This window comes from Lissotriton vulgaris, chromosome 2_1, assembly GCF_964263255.1.
Source record: "Lissotriton vulgaris chromosome 2_1, aLisVul1.2, whole genome shotgun sequence".
Taxonomy (NCBI): Eukaryota; Metazoa; Chordata; class Amphibia; order Caudata; family Salamandridae; genus Lissotriton; species Lissotriton vulgaris.
Window position 1 is genome coordinate 1,905,565,448 of NC_141687.1, and position 27,362 is coordinate 1,905,592,809.

At 47.1% G+C, this 27,362-nt stretch overlaps 1 protein-coding gene across 1 annotated transcript in view; it reads right to left on the reverse strand.

Moving 5' to 3' along the window:
- Window positions 1-27,362, reverse strand: part of CHD2 (chromodomain helicase DNA binding protein 2) — a 1,340,517-nt gene that overhangs the window by 298,628 nt on the left and 1,014,527 nt on the right. Inside the window, exons 17-18 of the mRNA XM_086956769.1 lie at window positions 17,293-17,461; window positions 16,736-16,888 (exon numbers count right to left, since the gene is read on the reverse strand). Coding sequence (XP_086812895.1) covers window positions 16,736-16,888; window positions 17,293-17,461 — 322 coding nt within the window. The remainder of the gene's footprint in view (window positions 1-16,735; window positions 16,889-17,292; window positions 17,462-27,362) is intronic.

Consider the following 27,362-nt stretch of genomic DNA (forward strand, 5'->3'; position numbering starts at 1 on the left):
GAGAACAGGACTTGCGAGTCATCTGCATAGGTCATTAAACTTAGACCAAAGTTTTCTGTAAGATTGGCCAGTGGTCGTAGGTACAAATTAAAAAACAGAGGGCTCAAAATTGATCCCTGTGGCACACCGTGAGGAGAGTGGAATACCTCAGAGCATGCCTCCGAAGAGGAGATCTGGAAAGTGCAGAGGGATAAGTAGGATCTAATCCATTCCAGAGCTTTGCCTTCGACACCATTCTCCCCCAGCCTGTCTAGCAGTATGGAGTGAGAAATGGTGTCGAAAGCCGCACTGAGATCTAACAAGACCAGTGCTACTGTTTGGCCGTCATCCATAAGCTCCCTGATCTTTTCTGTGACCCCGAGCAGGGCCGTCTCAGTAGAAAAACCACTCCTAAACCTAGATTGGGACGAATGCAGGAGATCATTGTTTTCTACATAGGTTGAAAGTGCCTTATGGATATGCCTCTCTAAGATTTTGGAAAAGGCAGGTAGTAATGAGATTGGGCGATAATTAGCCAATATCATAGGGTCTGCGCCTGGTTTTTTAAGTAAGGGGCTGACCATAGCATGTTTCCATAGAGCAGGAACCATGGCTTGCTCTATGGAGGCATTCAGTGTCTCTGCTATGGGAGTTAAAGCAGCATCCTCTAGTTTATTTATGATACTGATAGGAATAGGGTCACGTGGGGAACCCGATTTGATCGATTTTAGTAGTTCCTTCAGTGTGTCCAATTTAATGGGAGGCCAGGCTTCAAGATGACAGTTTCCTCTAGGGACTAGGGAGGTGTTTCCTTGCTTGTCTGTGGTCATGCTGGCATTTTTAATATTAGAGACGATGTTCTCAATCTTATTAGTGAAGAAAGAGGCCAAGTCCTGGCATTGCTGGGTATTAAGAGGGGTAGGTTCTGCTCTAGCGTTCTCACCAGCTAACTCTTTTACCGTGTTAAAGAGAGTCTGGGATTTGTTTACGGCCATGTTAATAGTGTTGGTGACATAGCATGCTTTGGCTTTCATGCATGCTGAATGGTAATAATTTCTGGCCTTTCGGTAAACTTCTTTTTGGTATAGGTCGTAATTTTTTCGCCACTGCCTCTCTAGAGTCTTACAGGTAGATTTCTCTTTCTTCAAAGCTTCTGTGAACCAGGGAGCGGGAGGGCGATGGACTTTCCCTTTGCAACGGGCTAGGGGCAGGCAAGTGTCAACGGCGCCAGTTAGCCACTTTTGTGTTGACTCTGCAATGCTATCCATATCTCCATCTAAATATGGATGATCTTCCTTCAAAGCATTGTTCAGATCCTCCAAGTTTAGGGATTTCCAGTTTCTTCTAAAAGATTCTGAAGGAGTCGAAATTGGACCTTTTTTGGGCTCTAGCGAAATAGCGAAACTTTGAAGAAAATGATCTGACCAGAGAACAGCTTTATGAGTTGGACCACTATTTCGTAGTGTCATGTCCAACACCATGAGATCATCTATTAGATTTTTACAGGTCTTGTTGTTGTCGTCATCTAGATGAAGATTCAAATCTCCTAGTACAGTGACATTTTGGGCTTTCAGATGTTGGGGTAGGATGAAATCAGCCAAGCCATATGACCAAGAGGGGTTATTTACTGGCGGTCGGTAGATCAATAAGCCGGAAAAGGTAAAATTTGGACTGAGGGTAATTTTGAAAGATGCTGCATCCTAGCATTTGAGTAGGTGTGAAGCCAAGAGTCCCTCTAGGTTTAGTCTAACCCCATTACCTGAAGCAAAAGAGTGTGGGACCCAGTCCTGGTCTCAACTTGGACACCCCACAAGGGATGTGTCAGACCGCTGTCGGCTGGAATGTCTGCATGCAGGAACCTCAGCGTCTCTGGTCAGTGTGTTGGCCTGGAAGTCTTGGTTCCCTCTATCTAACAAAAGCAAGAGGTGTATTTATACAGAAAGTATCTAGGGTTCCTTTGACCCTTGTTTCTTGTATTAGCCATTATTGGATGTAAGGATGACATATGGGACGAACCGTGTACGTAGCTATGGGGAGGAAGGTGGTGTAGCTCCAGCCTGGTTTCCAAGAACCCTTATGAATATTCATTCATACTATGTCAGTATAAAAGGCTCGTTACTGTGTAGTATAGGGGAGGTGATGTAGGTGAAAGGGTATGATGTTACCCGGGCCTATGTTAGGGTTCCTAAATGAAACTTAAGAGGAGAGGCGGAAAAGCGTAAGCAAATATCCCTGACCAGTTCATCCATAGTGCATTGCCTTTAGACAATGGGTGTGGATACCTGGACGCAAAGCTTCGGCATTTTGCATTTAGATGTGTGGCGAACAGATCTATGTCTGGGAAGCTCCACATCTGAAAGAATGGGAGGAGAACTTGGGGGTGGAGTTCCCATTTGTGGATCTGTTGTCGTTCATGACTGAGCAGATCAGCAGTCTAGTTGTTTACTCCTGGAACGTGTTCTGCAAGGAGGTATATTTTGTGAGTTATGGCCCATTTCCAGATGTTCTGAGCTTATAAGGACAGCTGAAGAGTGTGTCCCTCTGTTTTTGTATGTAGTACATTGCTGTCATGTTGTATGTACGAACTAGGATAGCTTTGCCTACTAGATTCAGTTAAAACGCTTTGAGAGCTAGAAAAATTGCTAGCAGATCGAGATGGTTTATGTGGAGTTGCTTTTGTTGCAAAGTCCACATGCCCTGAATGGTATGCTTTTGGAGAGGAGCTCCCCAATCAGTGAGCGATGTGTCTGGATGAAATCGAAAGTCACAAAATCAATGAGTCCAAATAGAATAATCCGGGGGGAAAACGATCCTAACAATCCAGGTCACTTCACCGGTCTTTCTATATAGTGCAGCTGCGAGCAGTGGAGGTTCCCTCTGGACGGCGTTCTAAAGGAGAGACTTATCATGGTCCCTCAACAAATTGTAGAATAACGTACCAACCTCCACGCAGCAAGACTTCTGAGTTTACTAAGATTATTACCTAAGCCTTTGACCGTGACATTGGACTATACCTCATGCACTATATAGAAAGACGGGTGAAGTGACTTGGATTGTTAGGATCGTTTTCCCCCCGGATTATTCTATTTGGACTCATATTGATTTCGTGACTTTCGATTTCATCCACACCTATGCTGGGAGACTAGACTCGTGTTAAATTAACACCCCTTCATAATATCCTTGGCCTTGAAAAAGTCTCCATGAGACGAAACACGTGTCGGCGGTGTGAGCTGGAAAACTTTTAATGTGTATGAAATAAAGAATTTGAAGCCCAACATCTTGTTTGGATCCGTATTTTGGAAATCTACTTTCTGCAAATGAACTTTACACTTACTGAAGTGAAGCATAACTGTCAATGGAACAATTTGCTCTATTGACTTTAGAACTTGTGAATGATAACAATCGTTTGAAATGCTAAACAATTTTGAGAGTGCTTGACTGACCTGTTTTTTCTTGGATGTTGTGGATTCTGACTGGGTTGGGACACGCTAGAGCTTTGGGAGTGTCTATTGTGGCTCCTAATTACACTTGTATGTTGGACAATTGGAAATGAGACTTGGTAAGGTTTACAGTGAAACCAAGGTCCTGAAGAAGTTGCACTGTTTTTGGAGTGTGGCGTAGGCAGCTTTGCTGCAAGCTGGCCTTTATGAGCCAGTCGTCTAGGTAAGGGAAGATATGGATGTACTGTCTTCTCCGATGAGCCGCAACTACTGCCAGACATTTTGTGTAAACCCTGGGTGCGGTAGTTAATCCGAAAGGGAGGACCTTGAATTGATAATGTTGGCCTTCTACCACATACCTGAGGTATTTTCGGTGAGCAGGGTGAATGAGAATATGAAAATAGGCGTCCTTTAAATCCAGAGTGGACAGAAAGCTGCCTTGCTGAAGAAGTGGAAGTACATGTTGGAGTGTGACCATGTGAAAGTGGTCAGACTGAATGTATAGATTCAGTTCTCTGAGGTCTAGTATAGGCCTGAGAGGCATCCTTTTTGGGAATTAAGAAGTACAGGGAGTATACTCCGGTTCCTTGGTATTGTAATGCAACTGGCTCTATAGCGTGTTTTTCCAACAGAGAGAGAACCTCTTGCCTTAGAAGGGTAAGATGCTCTTGTAACATTAACATGTGATCTAGGAGGAATATTTGGGGGAGTGTTTGTAAGCTCCAGGCAGTAACCATACTGGATAATTTGTAGTACCCACGTGTGTCAGGTGATTGAATTTCAGACCGGTAGGAATTGGGAGAGAAGTCCCCCGACAGAAGAGCAATAATCGGAGGGAAACGGGAGGAAGTCACTGCTGGTTTGTGGGTAAAGTGCGGGTGGGGTTGCCTCTGCCTCTGCCTCTTCCTCACCGTTGTTTCCTCTAAAACCTCCTCTGAAATAACCTCTTGATGAGGGGGATTGGTTATTGCCCTTGTAAGAGGAGGAGGGATTTTCGGTGGATACATTTTTGGAACTACCCTTGTAAAAAAAGGCGGTGAAAGGAACCCCTATTGGTAGGTAATTGCAAAGCCCCCATGGACTTGCGACCTCTGTCTTTTTTCATTTTCTCCAGCGAGGTGTCCACCGCTGGGCCAAAGAGATGTTCCTTATCAAATGCTTGGTTGAGAATGGAGGGTTGCAACTCAGGATTGAATCCTGAGATTCTCAACTAAGCATGCCTGCGTAGGAATACGTTAGTATTTTCTGCACGGGCTGCGGTATCTGCTGCGTCTAGGGCACACCAGATAGATGTATTGGTGATGAGTTTACCTACTTGGATAAGATCATTAGCCTTAGTCTTGTGTTCCTCAGGCAGAAATTGCATAAGATTTTCCAACTCATCGTAATGAGCCCTATCGTAGCGAGCCAGCAAAGTTTCAGCATTGGCAATGCGCCAATGATTGGCTGCTTGTGAAGCCCCTCTCTTGCCAGATGCATCAATGAGCTTAGAACCCTTATCATGAGGAGGAGCCTCACCTGTGGTCTGTGAGTTAGCTCTCTTGCGGGTAGGGGCAGGCTTATATTTTTTCTCCACCCTAGGTGTAATTATTCGTGCTCTCACAGGATCTGTGTGTTTTAACAGGGCTTTAAGCATTAGCAATGTCTGAGGGGTTTATTGAGAGAAAGTAAGGGTCTTAAAGAGGAAATCCTCTTCTAACGTCTCTTTATGGAGTTCCACCCGTGATATTGAGCAGCCTTGTTAAGAAGCTCAATATATCCAATGTTATCATCAGGTGGGGAGGGTCTAGACGGATACAGATCAGGGTCATTATCTGTATTGGGGTCAGTATGATAATCCTCCCAAGGATCGATGTCCTGTGGCCTATACTGATCCTCAACCCTGCCATCCTGTGGGTCAGGTGATAGTGGTGGTGAATTTGATGGTGTAATAAGTAATGTGGGATCATTGGGAGAAGGAGGTGGAATGTAAGGGGGAGAAGGAGGTGGAATGTAAGGGGGAGAAGGGTTAGTATCCACTCTTTTCCTTTTGAGAGGAATGTGGTAATCCTCTGGCTGATCTATTTCACGTTTCTTTGGAAAGGTGGAATGGATATGTCCTGTATCCGGGTGTATAACCAGTTTTTTTTAGCTTCGGATCCAAAGGAGGAGCATCGGGCTCTTTAGCTGGAGTGTCTTTCTCCTTATTTGCCGGTTTCAGATTTGAAGGTTTCGACTCCGAGCCTTTCGGTGCGGAAGATGGATTCTTCGGTAACGTTGGAATTGTTACCAGGAGATGTTTGAATTTCGGTGCGGAAGGTGTTGGTTCGGCACTGATATGGGGAAGGCTCGACCCCGAGCCACAAGACTTGTCTTTGTGTTTCGGAGCCGGGCCTGAGGGAGGGGCATCGGAAACTTTTTTCGGTACCGACCTTGGTCCGAACGCAAAGGAGGGACCGGAGCCTTTTTCTTTGTTTGATGAGCAGGTATTTTTACTCATGGTACGCTGACCCGGAGTAACCGGTTCCTCTTCTTCCATGTCGGAGTTAGCTTCGGACAAGGAGGTGTGTTCTTCCTCGCTGAAGATGTCCGGTGCAGAGGTGCTTTGGTGTTGCATCTCGTGACGTTGAGTCTGACGGTCACGAAGCATCTTCTTCGATTGAAACGATCGGCACGCGTTGCAATCTTTCTCGTCGTGTTCTGGGGACAAGCAGAGGTTGGACACTTTGTGCAAGGCGGTGCGTGGAAACTTAGCACGACACCCGGGGCAGAACTTGAAGGAAGTCTGTTCCATCCACTGCTGGTGCTGTCTGCGCGGGAGGCCCGACGGCCCGCCCTGAGTTTTCCAATCAAAGTTGTTTTGAGTTTAGAGTATACGCGAAGAATGGGAAGCCGCATCGATAATACCGTCGAGGGCAGAGGATTGCGTGTCGAAGGGGTCCGAGAAACTGTGCCAAAGTGGAGCGCAGCAATACACATCCGAACCGGATGACAGAAAAAAACTATCTAACGATGCCCATGCGCACTATCACCGAAAGGAGGAGTCACTTACTTCGTGACTGGAAAAACTTCTTCAAACAAAAACAAAGTGCAAACATCCGGATCCAACACTAGATGACGAGATATGCATAGCATGTGATGGTTGGCTACAGCCCTTTTGAACTTCTGTTCGGGCATCCTGTAAGAGGACCCCTGTGTCTTGTGAAGGAAGGATGGGAGAGACCTCTCAAAAAGCCTAAGCAAGACATAGTGGACTATGTACTTGGTCTCCGCTCCAGGATGGCAGAGTACATGGAAAAGGCATCTAAAAACCTTGAGGCCAGCCAAGAACTGCAAAAAGCTTGGCATGACCAAAAGGCTGTCCTTACTGTTTACCAGCCTGGACAGAAGGTGTGGGTGTTGGAGCCAGTGGCCCCAGCAGCTCTCCAAGACAAATGGTCTGGACCCCATACCATCATTGAACAGAAGGGAGAGGTCACCTATCTGGTAGACCTTGGAACTCTCAGGAGCCCTCACAGAGTACTTCATGTGAATAGGCTCAAGGCATTTGTCAACAGGGAAGACATGGGCTTGCTCATGGCTACAGATGAGGGGCAGGAGGAAGAGAGTGACCCTCTCCCAGACCTGCTTACTCAGAACCCTGATGATGGGTCAGTAGATGATGTAGTCTTTTCTGACAGCCTCTCTGGACATCAACAAGAGGATTGTAAACAGGTTCTTCAATCCTTCAGACAAATGTTCTCTCAGACACCCAGTCAGACAAACTGGTGCACCCATGAGGTGGACACTGGTGACAGTCTCCTATAAAGAGTAAAATCTACAGGCAACCTGACCACGTCAGGGACTGCATAAAAGAAGAAGTACAGAAAATGTTGGAATTGGGAGTCATTGAACCCTCAGAGAGCCCTTGGGCTAGTCCTGTAGTTCTAGTGCCTAAACCTCACACCCAGGATGGTAAGAGAGAGATGAGGTTTTGTGTAGACTACAGGGGTCTCAATGCTGTCACTAAGACAGATGCCCATCCAATACCAAGAGCAGATGAACTCATAGATAAATTGGCTTCTGCCAAATTCTTGAGTACATTTGACCTGACAGCTGGTTATTGGCAAATCGGGGTAGCTGAGGATGCCAAGGCCAAAACAGCATTTTCGACCCCAGGAGGTCATTACCAGTTTGTGGTGATGCCCTTTGGTTTGAAAAATGCACCTGCCACTTTTCAAAGGTTGGTGAACCAAGTTCTCTCTGGGCTGGATGACTTCTGTGCAGCATATCTAGATGATATTGCTGTCTTTAGCTCCACCTGGGAGGATCACCTGATCCACCTGAGGAAAGTTTTGGAGGCCCTGCAAAAGGCAGGCCTCACTATCAAGGCTACCAAGTGCCAGATAGGGCAGAGTCAAGTTGTATACTTGGGACACCTTGTAGGTGGAGGCCAAGTTCAACCATTGGAGAGCAAGATACAGGCCATAAAGGACTGGGCTCCTCCAACCACCCAGACACAGGTCAGAGCTTTCTTGGGCCTGTCTGGTTACTATAGGAAATTTGTCAGAAATTATGGAACCATTGTGACTCCACTTAATGACCTGACAAGTAAGAAAATGCCAAGAAAAGTTCATTGGACAGTTAGCTGTCAGAAGGCATTCGATGACCTAAAGCAGGCCATGTGCACTGCACCTATTCTCAAGAGTCCAGACTACTCCAAGCCATTCATTGTCCAAACAGATGCTTCTGAGTTGGGTGTGGGAGCTGTTCTATCTCAACTGAATATTGATGGTCATGACCAGCCCATTGCTTTTATAAGTAGAAGGCTGACCCCTAGAGAGAAACGTTGGTCAGCTATTGAGAGGGAGGCCTTTGCTGTGGTTGGGGCCCTGAAGAAGTTGAGGCCATACTTGTTTGGTACTCACTTCAATATTCAGACCGACCATAAGCCCCTCTTATGGCTAAATCAGATGAAGGGTGAAAACCCCAAGCTTCTTAGGTGGTCCATTTCCCTACAGGGGATGGACTTTACAGTGGAGCACAGACCAGGGACTGACCATGGCAATGCAGATTCTCTAGGTACTTCCACTTAGAACATGAAGACTCACCTGGTCAAGGTTAGTTTAATGTCCCTAAGTTTGGGGGGGGGGTGGGGGGAGGAGGGTTGTGTAAGAGAATAGGGTCTGCAATCCTATGGTCACCCCCGATTTTTGCTTTTTGCTTCACTGGTTTACGACTTTCCCTGGCTGTGGGCCTGCTAATCAGACCCACAGCCTAGCTGTTCTCTCTCTAAATTGACAAGCATGTACCTTAGGTGCATTTACCAATTGGTACAGGGCCACCTTATCAGTCCCTGTACAGCATACCTTAGGTACCCAGGGCCTAGGTGTACCCAGGGCCTACCAGGGGCTGAAGCATGTATTATGCCACCCCTGGCTGGCCATCTAAACAGACAACTGGCTGCACGACAGATGGGGCAAGGTGGTGTAATCACCCTTTGCTTTAGATATAGTATCCCTATATCTAACCCTAAAATGGACACATGTATTCCTATCAGTCAACCCTAGGGCAGGCCTTATCAATCCTGAAGGCAGAGTGCTTGGAATTATGTGAGATGGTGCTCTGGCATGAGCTGAGCCCGTTTGCAGCTTGCAGAACCAAGTCCTAATAGCTGTTCCATGATAACGCTATACCATATACTCTTAAGTGCATTATGAACCTCGCGGTCAAATGCTAACTTTGGTATAGCATTATCAAAACATGTTGAGTAAGGTGTCATACGAACTGGAATACTACCCCCTCGCCAATTCTGGCGACGGGGGTAGTATTCCACCCTTCTAGAGGGACACGACATGTATGTAACTGCGAACCCCGGTTAAAGTTAACTCGAGCCTCAGCATCACAAAATGGATGCTGCCACCACAGACACAAGTCTGACCTCCCGCTGCTGGGAGTCCTTCCAGCGAGGGAGGCTCGGACAAAGGGTTTCCTGCCCTGGGAGGTGCTAGCACCACCCCAGGCAGGATTTTGTGTATTGGGTAGGACAGCCCTGAAAGGAATGAGACATGCCTGGGCACACAAGGTGTCCCTGTGCATACCCCGGTTCAAACCAGTTGCTGGCGCACTCCAGCCCCAGCTCTGGCGCGAAACCGGACAAAGGATAAGGGGTGTAACCACCCCCCTTCCTGGTCCCACCCATAGGAGGGACCTAGTCATAGTACAGCCCCCTTTAGGAGAATAAAGATAGGAGGTGGTCCCATTCCAAATTAGATTAAATCGGATTTGAAACTCTACAAGAAGAAGCCCTGGACTTTGACGTTCTGCTCCACAGAAGACTGAAGAAATCCCCCTTGTGGCCAAGGAGTGACCACCCTGCACAAGCAGGCACCATCAAGCTTTCCAGCGGTTCACTTTGTTGTCTTCCCTGGTGGATTTAGACTTCAGAGCCAGACGAGACCCGGACTTCCAGACCTCTCCGACCTCTACCTAAATCTGTAGCACAGCTGAGATCCGTGGGTGCGACGAGACACGTGGGACCGGCCATCTTGGAGAAACTGCACTTCGCTTCCGGCAGGACTTCAGAGGCATCCTCAACGAAGTGCTTTGGGGATTGAGAAGCCCCAGCCCCGAGCAGCTCCTGCACAGAAGATCAGCCCTCCAGCATCCACGAGATCTGCGTGGGGCCCTTTTGCTTGATTGCTGCTCGACGCGTTGTCTGGTCACTTGCCGGCTGGCTAGTGGCCTCCTAGACGACGATCCTTGAAATCCATTCTGCTGGTCTGGTTGCTCCAGACTGGCCCTTGCTTCCCTGCTAAGGAGAAGCACCCCGGACCCTCCTGGTCCGCACCAGACGCTTTTTCCACTCACCGTTTGGGTTGCCTTTGCCAAGGCCTGTTGACGCCGAATCCAGAACAAACACCGCCGACAGCGAGAGCCTGCGTGGGACAGCTCGTGCCTCCATCCTGGTCGTCGAAGACACCACCTGGTCCACGTGGCTGCAGAGTCAAGCGTCCACTCTTCACCTGATCGCGACGACAGCATCTGGTTCCTTCCCGGTTCCACTCCGGTCACTGGCTAGTGACTGTGAACATTGTCCTCTCTGCTTTCAGGTCTTCATCTTCCTCGATCCACCCTTGGATCGCTCCGGACAGCTTCCGCCTGGTCGCCTGCAGCATCTTTCTTCAAGGCTCCATAGACTTCAACGCGGAAACCCGACACACTTTCACACCTATGCACCCGCAGCCCGTGGGTGAGGTAACGAGAGCATTTCGGTGCTCAAGGGTAGATGAACTCTCCTAGTGTCCAGATTTCCAGTCGTTTTAGTCTTAACTAGTCAGAACTGTCCGTACTCACATTTTTCGTAATTTGTACGGTCCATTGACTTTGTTACGCATCTCGCGTGTGAGTTCACACTCTGCACACGCGTCCCGTGGGCCTCCTGCTACTTACCTAAGGTTAGGGTAGTGTAGTCCCAGCGATCCTACAGCCTCTGGACAGCTCCATTCCTTCTATCGATTTCCTTATACCACTTGTTTAGTATCTGGTTTGACGTGCCCCGAGGGCAACATTGTAACTTGTGCAACTTAACGTATTTTTCTTAAGAGTCTTGTCATGTGCTTAGCCCTCTGACCTCAAAGAGTTCAGAGGTGTATGATAGTTAATAAGTATCTTGTTTATTTTCATAACTACCTGTGTGGTGTCCTTTCATTTGGTATTCAAGGGGTTATATGTGGTAAAACAGCTGGCTTCACATGCCAAAAGAGTTTAGCCTAAGACTGCTTTGTCCATGCTACCATTAGGATAGCTGGTCTATAAGGTTGACTTACAACCAATCACCATAAGGGTTGTTTGGACTGATACAGGGTGATCACTAGAAATAGTGAGCATCATATATCAGGCCAACTTCTCACAGTGCCCCCTTAGGCGGCATAGGAAAGTGCGCAGTGAAACCAATCTCTGAGGCCGTGGCGGTGCATGTGCAGGAACAGGAGGAGGTGGTGGCGAAGGAGTGCGCGGAGGCGGCCCCTTAGACAGTGGAGGAGGAGGAGTAGGTGACTTCGGCTTAGGAGGAGAGTACACCACAGATTACACCGAGCCCGGTGACTCCTTCGTCTTTTTCCTTGGCGTAGGCGACCGAGAGGCAAAGCCCCCTGTCGGCGACCAATGTAGCCGTCGTGCCCCTGAGGACCGTGAAGGACTCCTGGCTCCAGAACGCCTCCTGGAGGATGATCTCTTCCTCTTAGGCGTCGAGCGCCTCTTCGGCGTCGAAGAACGCCTCCTCGGCGTCGTCGAACATCGTCTCGGTGTCGACCTATGCCTCGACGACGGGGTCCGCCTCCTCGACGTTGAAGGTCTGTGCTGTGACGTCGAACGGGTCCTTCTCGACGTCGATCGTCGAGTCGACGTCGAACGGCGGCGGCGCCTCGACGGTGAACGCCGAGTCGACGCCCAGGGCGAACGACAGTGTCGCCTCGACGGCGAGTGCCAACCCCGACTGGAATCCTTACGACGTCGAGGTGTCGACGTCGAAGATGAGGACGCAGACGATGAAGATGAAGTCTTCGGCGGCGACCTCGACGGCGGTCACGACAGCCCCCCAGACCCCGAACGTCGACGTCCTCTCGACCCAGAGCCCTGGGGAGATGGGGAGCAGACCCCCGTCATGCCCCTCGACGCTGTCGTCGATGGTATCGACGTCGACGGAGAACGGCAACGCTTTCTGGCCTTCGTGACGCTGGGGAGCCACCCCAGAGGCCTCAGCTTGGGCAGAGGAAGCAGATCCAGCCTGCCCAGACCCACCTTGACTCTGCAGCCTTCTTTCCTCCAATCCTTGGAGCCTGATCTTCATTCGGTCTCTCAGGGTCCTGGAGGAGAAGGTTTGGCAAATCTCACACTTCTCTGGAAGATGAGTAGAAGGGAGGCACAGGATACACACAGGGTGTGGGTCCGACTTGGCCTTCTTCCTTGAGCACTCCGGGCATTTATCAAATAATGCTGGCATTTTTTGATAAAAAGGACTGCTCAGAGTATAAGAAAAGGAAGAAGGTAACAAAACACGTCGAGTGTAAACACTCACACACTCTAAAAGGGCAAAAAATCTTATCACAAACCTAAAAAAAGAGAGCTCAATGCTCCAGGGTCCTGCTAGCAGGAGCCGGAAAAAAGAACTGAAAGTAAATGGGACCTTCTGGGCACTCTGGGATACTGAGAAAGTTTTCTTAAAGGCACGGTATACCTTTTTGAGCCACATAATGGCAGCATATGGGGCTTGTCTGTCCTCCCCTTCCTCTCTATTATTCCAGAGGCTTTGTTGGTGAAAGGGGAAGTTTTTGTCTATGAGGAAAACTTGGCAGGCTGTGCTGTGTGTGGTTTTGGTGGAATGTCTAGTTGAAGTACTGGACAGTGTAGCCTGTGGATATAGGCTGCATTATATGTCTTTAAATTATCTCTTAAGTGTCTGTGCAGGACTGCATTTTTAAACAGCTTAAGAGATTATTTTTGATTGCTCCGGGGTCCACGCTCATGAGCGGGGCTATTTACTAGATTATGACTATACACAAAGATCCCCTACTGCAGAATCTGTCTTACCCAATTGTCTGTTGTAAAGGAGTTCCAGACAAGCAGGAACTGTGTTAACCTGCCCCCTACAGGAGTGGAATGCTGTGGGGGGAGCAGAGGGAAGTCAATGTATTGTGGAGGAAGAGGATCGGTTGTTATTGTTACCGCGACCTCTTCCTTTGTTAATATTGCCTCTGTATCCTCCTCTAAAGTATCCCTTGTTAGAGGACGATTGTGATTTGAATGATGTTGTAGTGTCTGCTCCAGTTTGTTTGGAGCCTCCTCTGTAGAAGGAGTGACAAAAGGAGCTTCTAGCTGGTGTAGACTGTAAAGCCCCCATAGACTTTGCGGTGTCTGTAACTTTCTTCATTTTTTCCAGTGTAGTGCCTACTTCTGGACCAAATAACTGGTTTTGGTTAAATGGTTGGTTTGAAATGGTGGGTTGCAGTTCTTGTTTAAACCCTGAAATGCGTAACCATGCATGTCTCCTAAGTATGACACTGGTATTTACAGCCCTGGATGCTGTGCCTGCGGCATCTAGCGCGCATTTTATAGAGGCATTGGAGATTAGCTTGCCTTCCTGTATAGGGTCCTTTGCTTGATCCTTGTACTGATCTGGTAGGTGCTCAAGTAATTTTTCTAATTGATCATAATGAGCCCTATCGTAGCGAGAGAGGAGGGCTTGTGTATTTGCTATACGCCAAATGTTTGTAGCTTGTGCAGCTATTCTTTTACCTGACGCATCAATCACTTTTAAATCCTTGTCAGGTGGGGTGCTTCTCCAGAAGTCTGAGAATTTGCCCTTTTTCTAGCATTGGCCACAACTAAAGAGTCTAGTGGTAGGTGGCCTTTAATGTAGACTGGATCTGTGGGTGCTGGTCTATATTTTTTCTCAATTCTAGGGTTTAATATCCTAGTGCGTACAGGGTCTTTAAATACCTCTGGAGCGTGTTTGATGACCCCCCCCTTTATCATGGGAAGAATTTGAGCGGACCGCTGAGACTGCTCAAAGGTACCTAGGAGAAAATCTTCTTCAATGTCATCGGAATGCATAGGGACCCCATGGTAAACAGCAGCTCTGTTTAACTGATGACCAAAACCAATGGTATCTTCTGGAGGGGAAGGTTTAGATGGGTATGACTGTGGTTCAGGAATGTCAGGCACATTTGGGTTTTTAAAGTCCCATATAGGCAAATTTTTTGGGTTTGAAAAGTCCCATATACCCTCATCTACGTGGTATGAATGAGGTTCTTGCATGTCCTCCCCTCCACCCAAATTGTATTCATCATCATTCTGTGTGAGGAATGTGATGATAATGGGGAATGTACAGGAGAGATTTGAGGTGATATGTTAGGGGGAACAGGAGTAGAAGGAAGAGAAGTTATAGGAGAGGAAGGGTGCATAGGAGATGTTGCACAGTCCTTTTTCTTGGCAGGAACCACAGGTGTGGGTGGTGCATCTGCTGATCTCTTCTTGTGAGGTGTAGCACCTACAAGACCTGTCTTTGGGTCGATGTAGATATTCTTTTGTCGAGGATCTGGTCAGAAAAGTTCCTCCTGCTCTACAACCTTCTTGGGCGTCGATTTTTTCGGTACCAGGGGAGGTTGTCGTGTGCCTTTAGCCTTGGATGGTGTTATAACGTCCTGTGGCGCAGTTTTCGGTCCCGAAGGTGTTGTTTTCGGCTTCGTAGGCATGTTCGAGGATTTGGGCACCTCGGAATCAGGCTTTGTTTTCTGCGGCGCCGAAGGTTTAGAAGTGGACGGCTTCGGAGCCGGTGCTTCTTTCGGTTTTGGTACGTCTTTATGTTTCCGTGCCTGTACTATTTTAGGCTTTGGTGCCGAAGCATCTTTATTTTTTGGTGCAGATATGAGAGGCTTGCTCGGTGTCGAGGCACTAGAAGGCTTAGTTGTTTTCTTCGGAGCCGGGCTGGAAGGCGGGGCTTTCGAAGTAGGTATTCGGTCTCAACTGGGCCCTTTGGGCGGAGTGCTGAACTTTGCCTTCAGTTTGGACAGAATATGTGGTGCAGGGGCAGAAGTACTCACGTGCTGACCCGATGGAATGGAGTCGTCAGAGTTGTCTGGCTCTGATTCGATTTGGAGATCAGGTGAGTCTTCTTCAGGAACGAGGGGAACCTCTTCATCGAAGATGTCTTCCGGTGCTGGACCTGACCTCCTCATTTCGTGTCGACGGGCTCTCCGATCTCGGACTGTTTTCTTCGATCGGAAGGACGCACAAGCTGTGCAGGTCGACTCGTCGTGTTCCGGCGATAGACAGAGGTTGCAGAACTCGTGGTGGTCGCTATGTGAGAACTTTGCTCGACATACCGGGCATCTTTTGAACGGCGTTCTTCCATGTGGTGTAGGCCGCACGGCGTCGGTAGGCCCAGCGGCCCGCATCGATGACCGGAATGGAACTGATGACGTCGAAAGTGTCGTAGTCGATGTTGAAGGTAGTCTGTAGAAGTTATTTCTGCGCTTCGAAGTTGCTGAAAAGACTTTTTCTAGCCGGAGTGGAGAAACTTTAATCCGAACCCAGTGGCGGAAAAAAACAATCTAAGGATGGAGTCGATGCCCATGCGCAGTATTGTCCAATGGAGGAGTCACCTATCTCGTGACTACAAAGACTTCTTCTAAGAAGAAAACAACCTGCAATCATCCGAGCCCAACACCAGGTGGCGATCTAATGAATAGTGTACAATCTGCAGCTCATATGCCTCGAACACCTAGCTAGGAAGCAGCAAAGCACCAGGCGAGAGCCCCAGTTACCGAAAGAGGATTATGTATAATGATGCAGTAAAAGTGTAGGTGCTAATTCAATTCAGTGAGTTGGTAGTGTACTTAGAAGATATGAGCCTTCATCTTGCTAAACTGCATGAGACTAAAACTAGTTATGAACTCAAGTAGGGTGTTGTAGGGAGTGTACATGGAAATGGTACTTCATCTCCAGTTTGGCGATGTCCTAGCTACTAGTGAGGTGCAAACAGGAGTTGGATAGTTTCTCAGAGAGATAAGGGAAGATGTTATTTCCAATAGCCGAAATGAGTAGAGTTTATAATAGAACATCTTACCCCAAAAGGCAACTGGCATACTATTTTACCAACTGTCACTGCTAAAAAAAGTTAGTCCTGTACATGCTTTTTGAGGAATATATTGTTTTGTATGTACTATTTACTTACCTGATAAAAAAAGGCCATATTTTAATTAAGTATAGAACTGAATGGACATAGAAGATAATGAATGGTGCATGCCATTGGTTCAGAGTCTCACGGTCCCTTCACTTCCCCCACTACCCCTTGATTACTAGATATCATTATCTTTGGCTATCAAATAAGGGGTGTAAAAGTACTGTAGCCCTTGAATGCCAATGGCAAAAAATCTTGCCCCAAAAGATTAAGAAATCAGGCTATGGAACCAGTAACCTTAGACTGCACCAGGGCCCAAGTAAAAGGCCTTACAGGGCATAGGAAATGTTTAGATACTTGAATTATATTCGGAAATCTACTTTCCATCTAACACCAATATTTGTGGGTAAGAGACTTCAGACAATAACTCTGAAAATGCCCCAGGGAATACTGCCAGGGATGCCCAACATGCATATGTACGGTGGCTACAGGGCCACAATAAATTGAATGGTATCTGACTTCCTTCTCCTGACAAAGTGAGGTTAATGTATGGCAAATGTTTTTACTTTGTTAATCAAACCAATGACACATTAAATACAATACAGATATAACAAAAATGTCCCGATTCCCCTCTAGTCAGCAATGTACATTAAATTAAAACACTGCCGGTTCCTACCTGAAATGGGTAGCGCCGGATGGACAGGTAGTCCGCAAGGATGTCCAACATGCGTACCATCTGGGAGAAAATTAGAACACGGTTTCCTCTCTCGTGTAGTCTTGTAAGGAGCTTGTCCAACAGAATCAGCTTACCACTACTCTTGATGAGAGACTAAATAAAAATGAGAATAAATTAGGTGGTTAAAGAGCCTTGTCTACAAAATGTGCATGACTCTAAATCAATATGTCCATTAGTTTCAACAACCCAAAAGAAGCTAATCAACAAAACAAAAGCCATAAATAGGTAGCCGTCAATGAATGATATGAAAGAAGAATGAGTTTGAATGCTTGAATCATTCACACGGTCAATAAAATGCTTTGTAGACGTTGTTACCAGTCATGTTCAAATGACACTAAATATTCACATAAATAACTTTACCATTATATACATCAAATGACATCTATAAAAATGTCTTATTTACTAGAATTCTAAACTAATAATTATAAGCCAAACTGAGTATTTTATGTATGTCTTGCCCGCAGTCCACCACTCTCTAAAAATGTGGCAAAACCCACCTGTAGAATTTCCAGCCTAGTTTCCTTCTCTTTTTCAGCATCTTCAGGAGCTTTTGTCAGGAAGCAGTGGTTACAGCATTTTTTCAACTCCATCACAATATTAAGGAAACCAGACGTACTTCCCCTCGTCCCTTTCGAAAGAGCCTTGTAATTCCTTGTTAAGATCCATCTACAAACAGACAATATCATAAAGATGCAAGGCACACTGTATTACAATATAGCCAGCCTGTACTTTATCAGAAGAACTTTAACTATATCTATGGTAGCTACAATAAGTACCAAAATCAATCACTGAACAATAGCATTTCATTGGCAATTCACTTCTGCTACCAAGAGGAATTCTGAAACAGGTCTATCAATCATATTATTCAATTCTATGCAAACAGTCAAAATATTCTCAGATCTAAGACACCAACAGAGAAACACACAAGAGAATAGCAAACATGCATAGTAAATGGTGGTTTAATTATTCATCCCATGCCATAGGTGCTTTTACTGAAAATGATGTATTGCCCGCGGAGAAGCGTAATTTGGAGATTGTGTAGTGTCTTATTTTGACTTTGGAAATCTTTGGAAGGGATATCTGGCATTATTTCTGATGAAAGATTACACTGGTAGTTTCTGCAGACACCTGCATGCAGTGCAGACAGTTGATATCTCAGACTGGTCATGGCTCCGGCAGCTGCTTGCTGAGCTCTTCGTAGCCGATTAATAATGGATAAATCACTACAGTACATCAGTGGCAAGTTAATCAAAACTTCCGACATTAGTGCACAAATATTATCAGACTAAAATTGGTTTAGTTTTATGTAGATTTTTTTTGTTGCTACGTTCGTCACTTGTTGGGAAAGTGTGGTATCAACAAAGAAATCACAGTTATGTTATCTACCACGGACAAGTTGAGATATAATTGTTTTTGGAGTGGGGTGCTACGGAAAGTAGAAGGTTCTCGCAAATGTTGTCTCCTTAAAGGCGATTATCTCTGTTTAGGTATGATTATTTAAGGAGTTGAAAGACATCCAGCTCATACTGTTTCTTAATTGTGCTTCCAACGCATGACTTGTGGACAGTGACCAGAAAAGTCATGCCACAATGACCAGAACATTTACTATACACTTTTGTGTCATCAGCATAGAATTGTATATGCACCTGGAGTCTCTCAGGAGATCATAGAGGGGTAGCAGAAAAATATTGAACAGTACTGGTGGTCATGGTGAGTGGTGACCACACTGCAGCTTCCTATTGTTCTACTAGTAAAGGCACAATTTAACTTGTGGTGGTGATTGTCCAGAAAGGAATGAAAGATTCAGTTTGGAAGATTCAGCTGAGGACTGTGAGAAGTTGGCCTGATATGTAGTGCTCACTATTCTAGTGATCACTGTGTATCATTCCAAACGACCCTTATTGATGATTGGTTGTAAGTCAACCGTTACACCAGCTATCCTAGTAGCATGGACAAGAGCAGTCTTTAGGCTAAACTCTAGAGGGCGTGTTAAGGCAGCTGTTATACCATCACATATACCCCTTGAACACCAAGTGAAAGGACACCACACAAGTTGTTATGAAAATAAAGTATATTTATTTAGAACACAACAGCCCTGGACTCTTTATGAGGACAGGGCGCTAAGCACAATACAAAGCTCTTAAAGAAATACTGAAAGTCGCACAATTTACACAAATGCCCGAGGGGCAGGAAAAACCATATACTCTAAAAGTGGAATGCAAAATTACTAGCAGGTAAGTACTACTCTAATAGGTTTTAGGATCGCTAGGACTGGACTACTGAACCTTCAGATTACTAGCAGGAGGCCTAGGGAGATCGGATGCAGAGTGTGCACTCTCACGCGGGATGCGGGACAAAGTCTATGGATGCTAGATTTCGTAAAGTTAGTGTTATCGGACGAATCCGACTAGATAGAGCTGAAACGAAAAAGGATCTGGACACTTAGATAGTTAAGCTATGCTGGAGCACCGAAATGCTCAGGTTACCTAGCCCAGGGGCTGCGGCTGCATAGGTCTGAAAAGACGTCGGGAATCCTTGTTGCAGTCTATGGAGCCTTAAAGAAGAAGTTGCTGGCAGGCGACCAGTGTTGAAGTTCGAAGTGATCCAAGCCTGGATCGAAGATGGAAGACACCTGTAAGCAGAGGGGACCAAGTTCTGAATCACTAGCAAGTGATTAAGTGGGCACCAGGATGGCACCGGACGAGGTCACCTCGACCAGGTGAGTGGGTGACGCTGGGCTCTGCAGTCTCACGGACCAGGAGGCGTTGTCGGCGACCGGGATGGAGGTGCAAGCTGTCCCCCGATGGTATCTGCTGTCGACGTCGCTGGACCCAGGATTGGGGCAACAAGTCTTGGCAAATGCAAGCCCACGCGGTGGACTCAAAATGGCGTCTGGAGTGGACCAGGAGGGTCCGGGGTGCTCCTCTGTTGGAGGGGAGCAAGGGCCAGTCTGGAGCCACCAGACCAGCGGTGTTGTCGTCGTGGTGCGTCGTCAAGAGGGCTACAAGCCAGCAGGCAAGTAGCCGGACAACGCGGTGAGCAGCAAAGAGCAGAAGGGCCCCACGCAGATCTCGTGGATGCTGGGGGCCTGGACTTCGGTGCTGGAGCTGCTCAGGGTTAGGGCTTCTCACACCCCAAAGCACTCACTCGAGGATCCCTCGGCGGTCGTGCTGGATAAGCGTCATGCAGTTCTGAAGATGGCCGGTCCCTCGAGGTCTCGTCACACCCACGGATCTCAGCTGAGCTGACGATGTAGGTAGAGGTCAGAGGTGCCAGGGAAGCCGGGTCTCGTCGTGCTGGTCGGTCAGATTTCTGAGGAAGGACGTGCAGCAAACCACAGTGTTCTTAGTTGGTGCCCGCAGATGCAGGGTGACTACTCCTTAGTCACAAGGGAGAAATCTTAGGAAGAAGTCTTGAGTTCCTTTCGTAGAAAGTAGTTTCAGGATTCAAAGATGATCTAATTTGGAAGGGTCCCCGCTCCCACCTTTATACTAAAGAAAGGGGCTGGTACGGGACTTGGTCCTGCCCATGGGTGGGACCAGGAAGGGGGGTGGTTACACCCCTCTCCCATGCCGGACTTTCCCCAGCTCAGGGGCTGGTGTGCCCCTGGAACCGGTTCAAACTGGCAGATGCACAGTGAGCACCGGGGTGCCACTTGCAGTCACCTTCCTATTCAGCCCTGCCTACCTAGGATACACAAAGCCCTGTCTGGGTCGGTGCTATCACCGCCCCTGACAGGAAACCCTTTGTCCAAGCTCTCCTCGCTGGAAGGACTCCCAGCAGCAGGAGGTCAGACTTGTGTCTGTGGTGGCAGCATCCATTTTGTGATGCTGAGGCTTGAGTTAACTTTAACCGGGGTTCACAGTTACATACATGTCATGTCCCTCTAGAAGGGTGGAATGCTAACCCCGTTGCCAGAATTGGCGAGGGGTTAGTATTCCAATTCGTATGACACCTTACTCGACATGTTTTGATAAAGCGATACCAAAGATAGCAAATAACCGCGAGGATTATAATGCACTTAAGAGTATATGGTACGCGTTATCATAGAACAGCTATTAGGACTTGGTTCCGCAAGCTGCAGACGGGCTCAGCTCATGCCAGAGCACCATCTCACATAATTCCAAGCACTCTGCCTTCAGGATTGTCAAGGTCTGCCATAGGAGTGACTGATAGGAATACATGTGTCTATTTTAGGGTTAGATATAGGTATACTATATCTACAGCAAAGGGTGATTACACCACTTTGCCCCAGCTGTCGTGCAGCCAGTTGTGTCAGATTTAGAAGGCCAGCCAGGGGTGGCATAATACATGCTGCAGCCCCTGGTAGGCCCTGGGTACAACTCTGCCCTGAGTTATAGGGTCTGATAAGGTGGCCCAGTACCAATTGGATATGTACCTAAGGTACATGGAATCCATTTTACAGAGAGAGCAGTAGGCCTGGGGTCCTGATTGGCAGGGTCCCAGGCAAACTATGTCAAAAACCAGCTAAAACACAGGGCAAAAAGTTGGGGGCAACCATAGTCAGGATCTACCTTCCTACAAGGACCTTAACAGGGGTGATTGCTACAGCAGTAAAATATGATCCACATCATTAAAGGCTCTCAAGCAGCACAGCAGAGAAGCGCTACCTAGAATATGAAGCCTAAGTGTCATCGCTGATGTCTGTCAGAACACGTTTGGTCCAATTACAGGTCGTGGTGCCAGAGAGCACAGAAGAGAGGATATGATGGTCTTCCAGAAAGGCCTGAAGCTGTTGGAATACACATTTGTCAAGTACTTCCTGTAGAATGGGAAGGTTTGTTATAGGACAACAGCTGGAAGTCTCTGTGATAGAAAATAATTAGGACTGTTCAAAAATGTTGTGTATTCGATCTGAAACAGCAGAATAAAATACACAGTTTAACATTATGGGGGGTTAAAAAACACACATCAAATCAGCCAAATGGAATTCAGTGTACATTTGACTGCAAACATCACTGTTTTTGCAATTTTTTCAACAAACAAAAAAAACTATAAACATGTAGACTTGATTTTGATGTTTGGGGCACTTTGCTCTTAAGCCTTCATAACTTTTTGTCCTCAAAAGGTAACCTGGCCAAATATGTATCCTTTTCCCCTACTTCTTAGGGATTCTAAAGGTAACCTGGGTTTGTAGATTCTCCTAGGACTGAACGAGAAAATAGGCACAAACTAACAACATGAGGGTTTTTTTGAACTATGAAAAAACATGCTGCGCAAGAGAACATATATATTTTTTTACTAACGGTGACATCAAAAAAAGGTTGGCTATCGTACCAGCTCTCAGGAACAAGCAGAGTTGAAAAAGAAAAACATTTTGTAACCACCGTTTTTGCAATTTATTAACTAGTAGCCTGTTTTTCCTATTTTTGTGGTTTGAATCTCCTTGCAGTTTTGCGGTGGAAACGGGTGAAAACGGAAAGCTATAAATTTCTCAAAACTACACAAAATTCCGAATCCGCGAGGGGGTATTCTGTGTAGATTGCTCCTGGTTTTCCCACTGAAAATATTCATTGAAATCAAAATGTTATGTAAAATATTCAAGCAGCACTTTAAAAGCTTCATAGGCTATAATGGCCATAACCCATGTCACCAGTAGTCTATCTAGGTCCTTTTTAAAAAAGGACCTAATGTTGGAACCCAGCCAATCAGCTGCCAGCACCCTCTAGAACACTATCAGCAGAGGCAGGTTCTCTCAGATTTTCAAAGCACAAGTGGGAAGTAAGAACGCCAAACATTAAAGAGAACTACCTCTATGGGGAGGGTGGGTTGCATGTAAATCTATGAAAGATACCAATACTGGATAACTGCAGTTACAGGTATGTAACTTATTTTCGTATCCATTATTGGGGTATCTTTCATAGATCTACATGCCTTAATCAGAATAGCAAGCAGTACCCAGAATCATACTGTCGTTAGCAGAAGGAGGGAGACATGTAAATCCTAACCCCCCCTAGTTACTGAAATATAACAGTGACATTTGTAATCATGTACATATTCTTTCAGTTTCTGGAAAGCTTTAAAAAGATGCTTAGTAATGAAACATGCAACCTTAACATACTATACTACTTCAGATGTATCCAATGACCTGTTTAGAAGAATAAAATAATAGAACATCTAAGACACTATTGAACTTCCAGCGCTATACAAAAATGACAGATAGCAAGCAAAGTTATGTTTGTTAAGTAGGATATAAGTTTCCACTTTTATCAAACAAAGAGGCCCACCTATTGAAGGGATGACGCAGTACTGCTTGGCCCACAGCTGCATCCTCACATAGCATAGATTGGAGAAAGAAATGTTGCATAAAAGTGTGGACACTTCCTCCACCCGATCCTCCAGGAGGTATTACTCCCCCACACTATCGGACAGCCCGATTTCCAGGGTCTCTCCCATAGACGACATTTCCCCCTACCATGAGGTTCTGCAGAGAGGTGCGCAGAAGCTCAATATTGAGATGTCTGTCACGCAAGTCACGACAACAGTGATTTTCGAGACTCTCCATCAGAAGAAAGCATCTTGACCTTTGCTGCCATTGGTTCCTGGAATCCTTGACCCTGTCATGGACACTTTTTTAACTCCAGCAACCATTAAAGCGGTTGCCGGCTCGTCTCTTAAAAAAATACAAGCCAGCTCCCTCGGAACCGGTCTTCGTCAAGACGGATCCGCCAGCAGACTCTGTCATTGTGGCGGCAGCGAAAAAGACGCATGCTATTTCGGCCACTTCTTCTGTTCCACCAGACAAAGAAAGCAGGTCCCAAGACCCGTGGGGTCGCAGGGCCTGCACTTCTGCTGCTGCCTCCCTTAAAGTCTCCAGCTCGGGTGCGTTGCTGGGCAGGTATGACAGATCTCTGTGGGACTCTTTGGAGCGTTTCAAAACCAAGCTCCCAAAGGAAGACCAAAAGGATTTCGCTGAGATAGTCACAGAGGGATCTTTGGTGGTTAACCAAGTGATAAGCACAGCTGCAGATGGCGTGGTGCTATCAGCGCACTCTTACGCGCATGGAATATGCGCCAGGAGATCGTCCTGGTTACGATTAACAGGACTGAAGCCAGATGCTCAGCAAAGAATCATGAACCTCCCGTTCTCTGGCTCTTCTCTCTTCGGCACTCAGGCTGACGAAGAGATGAATAGGATGAAAGCAAAGTTGGACACGGTCAACTCGATTGGGTTGGAGAAGAAGGAGTTTAAGCGCCGCTACAAATCCAACAAGCGCAAGGGGCCTCAACAGAGCGTTCAAACCCCTCAGTGGTCTCAAAACAAGAACCAGGGAAAGACCCAGTTTCGAGGAGGAAAGTCCAACAGAGGTAGAGGTGGTCACCAACAGCAGTCCTCTACCACAACGAGAGGCGGGAAGTCATGAGCAGTGGCTTCCTCCGCCGCCGTTGCCCACTCCAGTGGGAGGAAGTGCTTCTCAACATCTAGCAGAGTGGGCCAGCATCACAGGAGATCGCTGGGTGCTGAATATACTACGCAATGGATATGCGCTACGTTTCTGTGCGCTTCCGAAGGACATACCACCAAAAAAGTCTTGTCCTCTTCAGTTAAAGCTGCTTCGAAAAGAGGTGAGAGCTCTTCTCCAAAAGCAGGCGATAGAGGAGGTTCCTCCCTCTCAAAGAGGAAAAGGAGTTTACTCCAAATACTTTCTTGTCCCCAAAAAGGAGGACAAGTTTCGACCAATTCTGGACCTTCGACTTCAGAACAAGGTCATTGTGAAGGAGAAGTTTTGCATGTTGGCCCTTCACCAAATATGTCCACATTTGCAAGTAGGGAATTGGATGTGTTCGGTGGACCTCCAAGATGTGTACTTCCACATTTCCATTGCAAAACGTCATCGGAAGTACCTGTGGTTTGTGGTAGGCCACAAACATTATCAGTACAATGTCCTGCCCTTTGGACTGAAGTCGGCTCCGCGAAGCTTCACCAAATGGATGGCAGTGGTGGCAGCTTTTCTTCACAGAAAAGATCTCTTCCTCTGTCCATACTTGGATGACTGGCTGCTAAAAGGTCCATCCCCACTGCAAGTGAGTCACGACTTCCAGTTCTGTCTGCAGCAGCTGCACGACCTCGGGCTGCAAGTCAACATGGACAAGTCAGTGCAGCAGCCCACCCAATCTATCCAGCGTATCCTTTGGAGGAGAGACTGTCTTCCATGAGACAGAGATGCAGGCTTCTGCTCCAGGTGCAGAATCTGACAGTCCGGCAGGTGGCTTCCCGGCTAGGATCCATGGCGTCCTGCATCTTTCTCATTCCCAACGCCAGGCTGAGGATGCGGCCTTTGCAGCAGACTCTGGAGGACCAGTGGGTTCAGTCGACAGGTCGCTGGGAGGATCAGATCTCTCTCTCCCAGGCGGCGAGATCCTCCCTCTCATGGTGGACTCAGCAGCGGAATTTGATGGTGGGAGTCCCTTTTCACCAGCCACTACCAGTGCAATCGGTGGTGACAGACGCGTCTCTGCAAGGCTGGGGGACACACATGGGGTGCCTTCAGATTCAGGGACAGTGGACGGCAAAAGAACAGACCTACCATATCAACATGCTGGAGCTACGAGCAGTCCATCTGACTCTGAAAGCTTTCCTGCCTGCAATCGAGTCAGATTCAGTCCAGGTCCAGACCGACAACACGACGGCCACGTTCTACCTGAACAAGCAGGGTGGAACTCTGTCGCTTCCTCTGTCCCTGGAGTCACAAGCGATCTGGCACTGGCTGCTCGCCCGGAACCTCTCGGTGGTGGCGGTGCATCTTCCAGGAGAGCTAAATGTCAAGGCAGACGCACTCAGCAGGCACTTCGAAGATCAGCCAGACTGGGTGCTACACGACGAGGTGGTGGCGGACCTTTTCCGTCGTTAGGGTCGTCCGGAAATAGATCTATTCACAGAAAACGAAAACACAAAATGCCACGCCTTCGGGTCCAGATTCCACCGTCCAGGGACAAGGGGGAATGCTCTTTTGATGGACTGGTCAGGGACATTTGCCTACGCCTTTCCTCCTCTGCCCCTGATCCCGAAGGTGGTGTCCAAGCTACTCAGATCCAGCATGACCATGATTCTGATAGCTCCAGACTGGCCACGGCAGTGGTGGTACCCCGGACCTTCCACATCTGTTGGTACTTCCACACAGGAGACTACCTTGCAGGCCGGACCTGCTGACCAAGATGGGAGGGAGGATTCTTCATCCCAACCTTCCCTCTCTGAACTTGACAGCATGGCTCCTGAGGTCTTGCTATACGGACATTTAAATCTGCCTCCTGATTGTATGCATATTTTAAAAGAAGCAAAAAGACCCTCCACAAGAATGTCATATGCGTTTAAGTGGAAGAGGTTTTTTCTTTGGTGTAGAGAACATCACTTTGATCCTACGAAGGGGCAGGAAGATGTAATTCTCCCTAACCTTCTGTATCTAGCAAGATCTGGTCTTAAGTATGCTTCTATCAGGGTGCATTTATCTGCCATTATGGCGTACAGGAAGTCGCCTAGTCAGCCCTCCTTTTTCCAGATACAGGTGGTCAAGGACTTCTTACAGGGGTTAAAGAAAGTGTATCCCCCTGTTCGAAACCCTTCTCCTCCGTGGGAGTTAAACCTGGTGTTATCAAAGTTGATGGGCCATCCTTTTGAGCCAATCCACAGAGCTTCGGTGCGGCATTTGTCTTGGAAGGCCGCTTTTCTGGTGCCAATTACATCAGCACGCAGAGTAAGCGAGATCCAGGTATTGTGTACCATTGAGCCTTACACTGTTTTCCACCATAACAGAGTAGTCTTAAGGGCGCATCCTTCTTTTCTCTTTAAGGTGGTGTCTGATTTTCACATCAATCAGTCCATTTCCCTGCCATCTTTCTTCCCTGATCCAGCTACCCCAGCTGAGCGGTCGCTTCATTCCTTATACCTTAAGAGGGTGCTTAAGTTCTACTTACAAAGTACCAAGGAAATAAGGAAGACAGATCAATTCTTTGTTAAATATGGCGCCATGAGAACAGGCTTCCCAGCCGCTAAGAGATCCATTTCGAGATGGATTGTTTCATGCATTACCATAGCTTACCAGCTGGCGAAAAGGCCCTTACCTTTACCTCCCAAGGCACATTCCACCAGGGGAAAAGCAGCCACTGTTGCTTTCTTGCATGACGTCCCTATGTCAGAAATTTGTAAGGCCGCAACCTGGAAATCAGTTCATACTTTTACGAGGCACTACTGCCTGGAATCTGATTACAGGGCTGATGCTCAAGTAGGCCAGGCCTCATTGAGAAATCTTTTCGGATAGTGGTTTTTCCTCTATCCTAGCTTGGGTTTTTCTAAGCTTACTGATCACGTTATCGGGTTCTCCTTTGCACGCAGGGGGATGAGGTGAGGCTCGCTATTCTATTCTAATGCTTATGACTATTGATCAGGATCCCCTGGAAGAGAAGGATTAGTTACTTACCTGTAATCCTAGTTCTCTTCCAGGGGTATCCTCATCAAAGTCATAAGCAACCCTCCCGCCTCCCCTGGCAAAGGACTATTTTAAGTTAGAGATATTGTTAACCTCTTCGTTTCATGGGTTTTCAGCCCCTG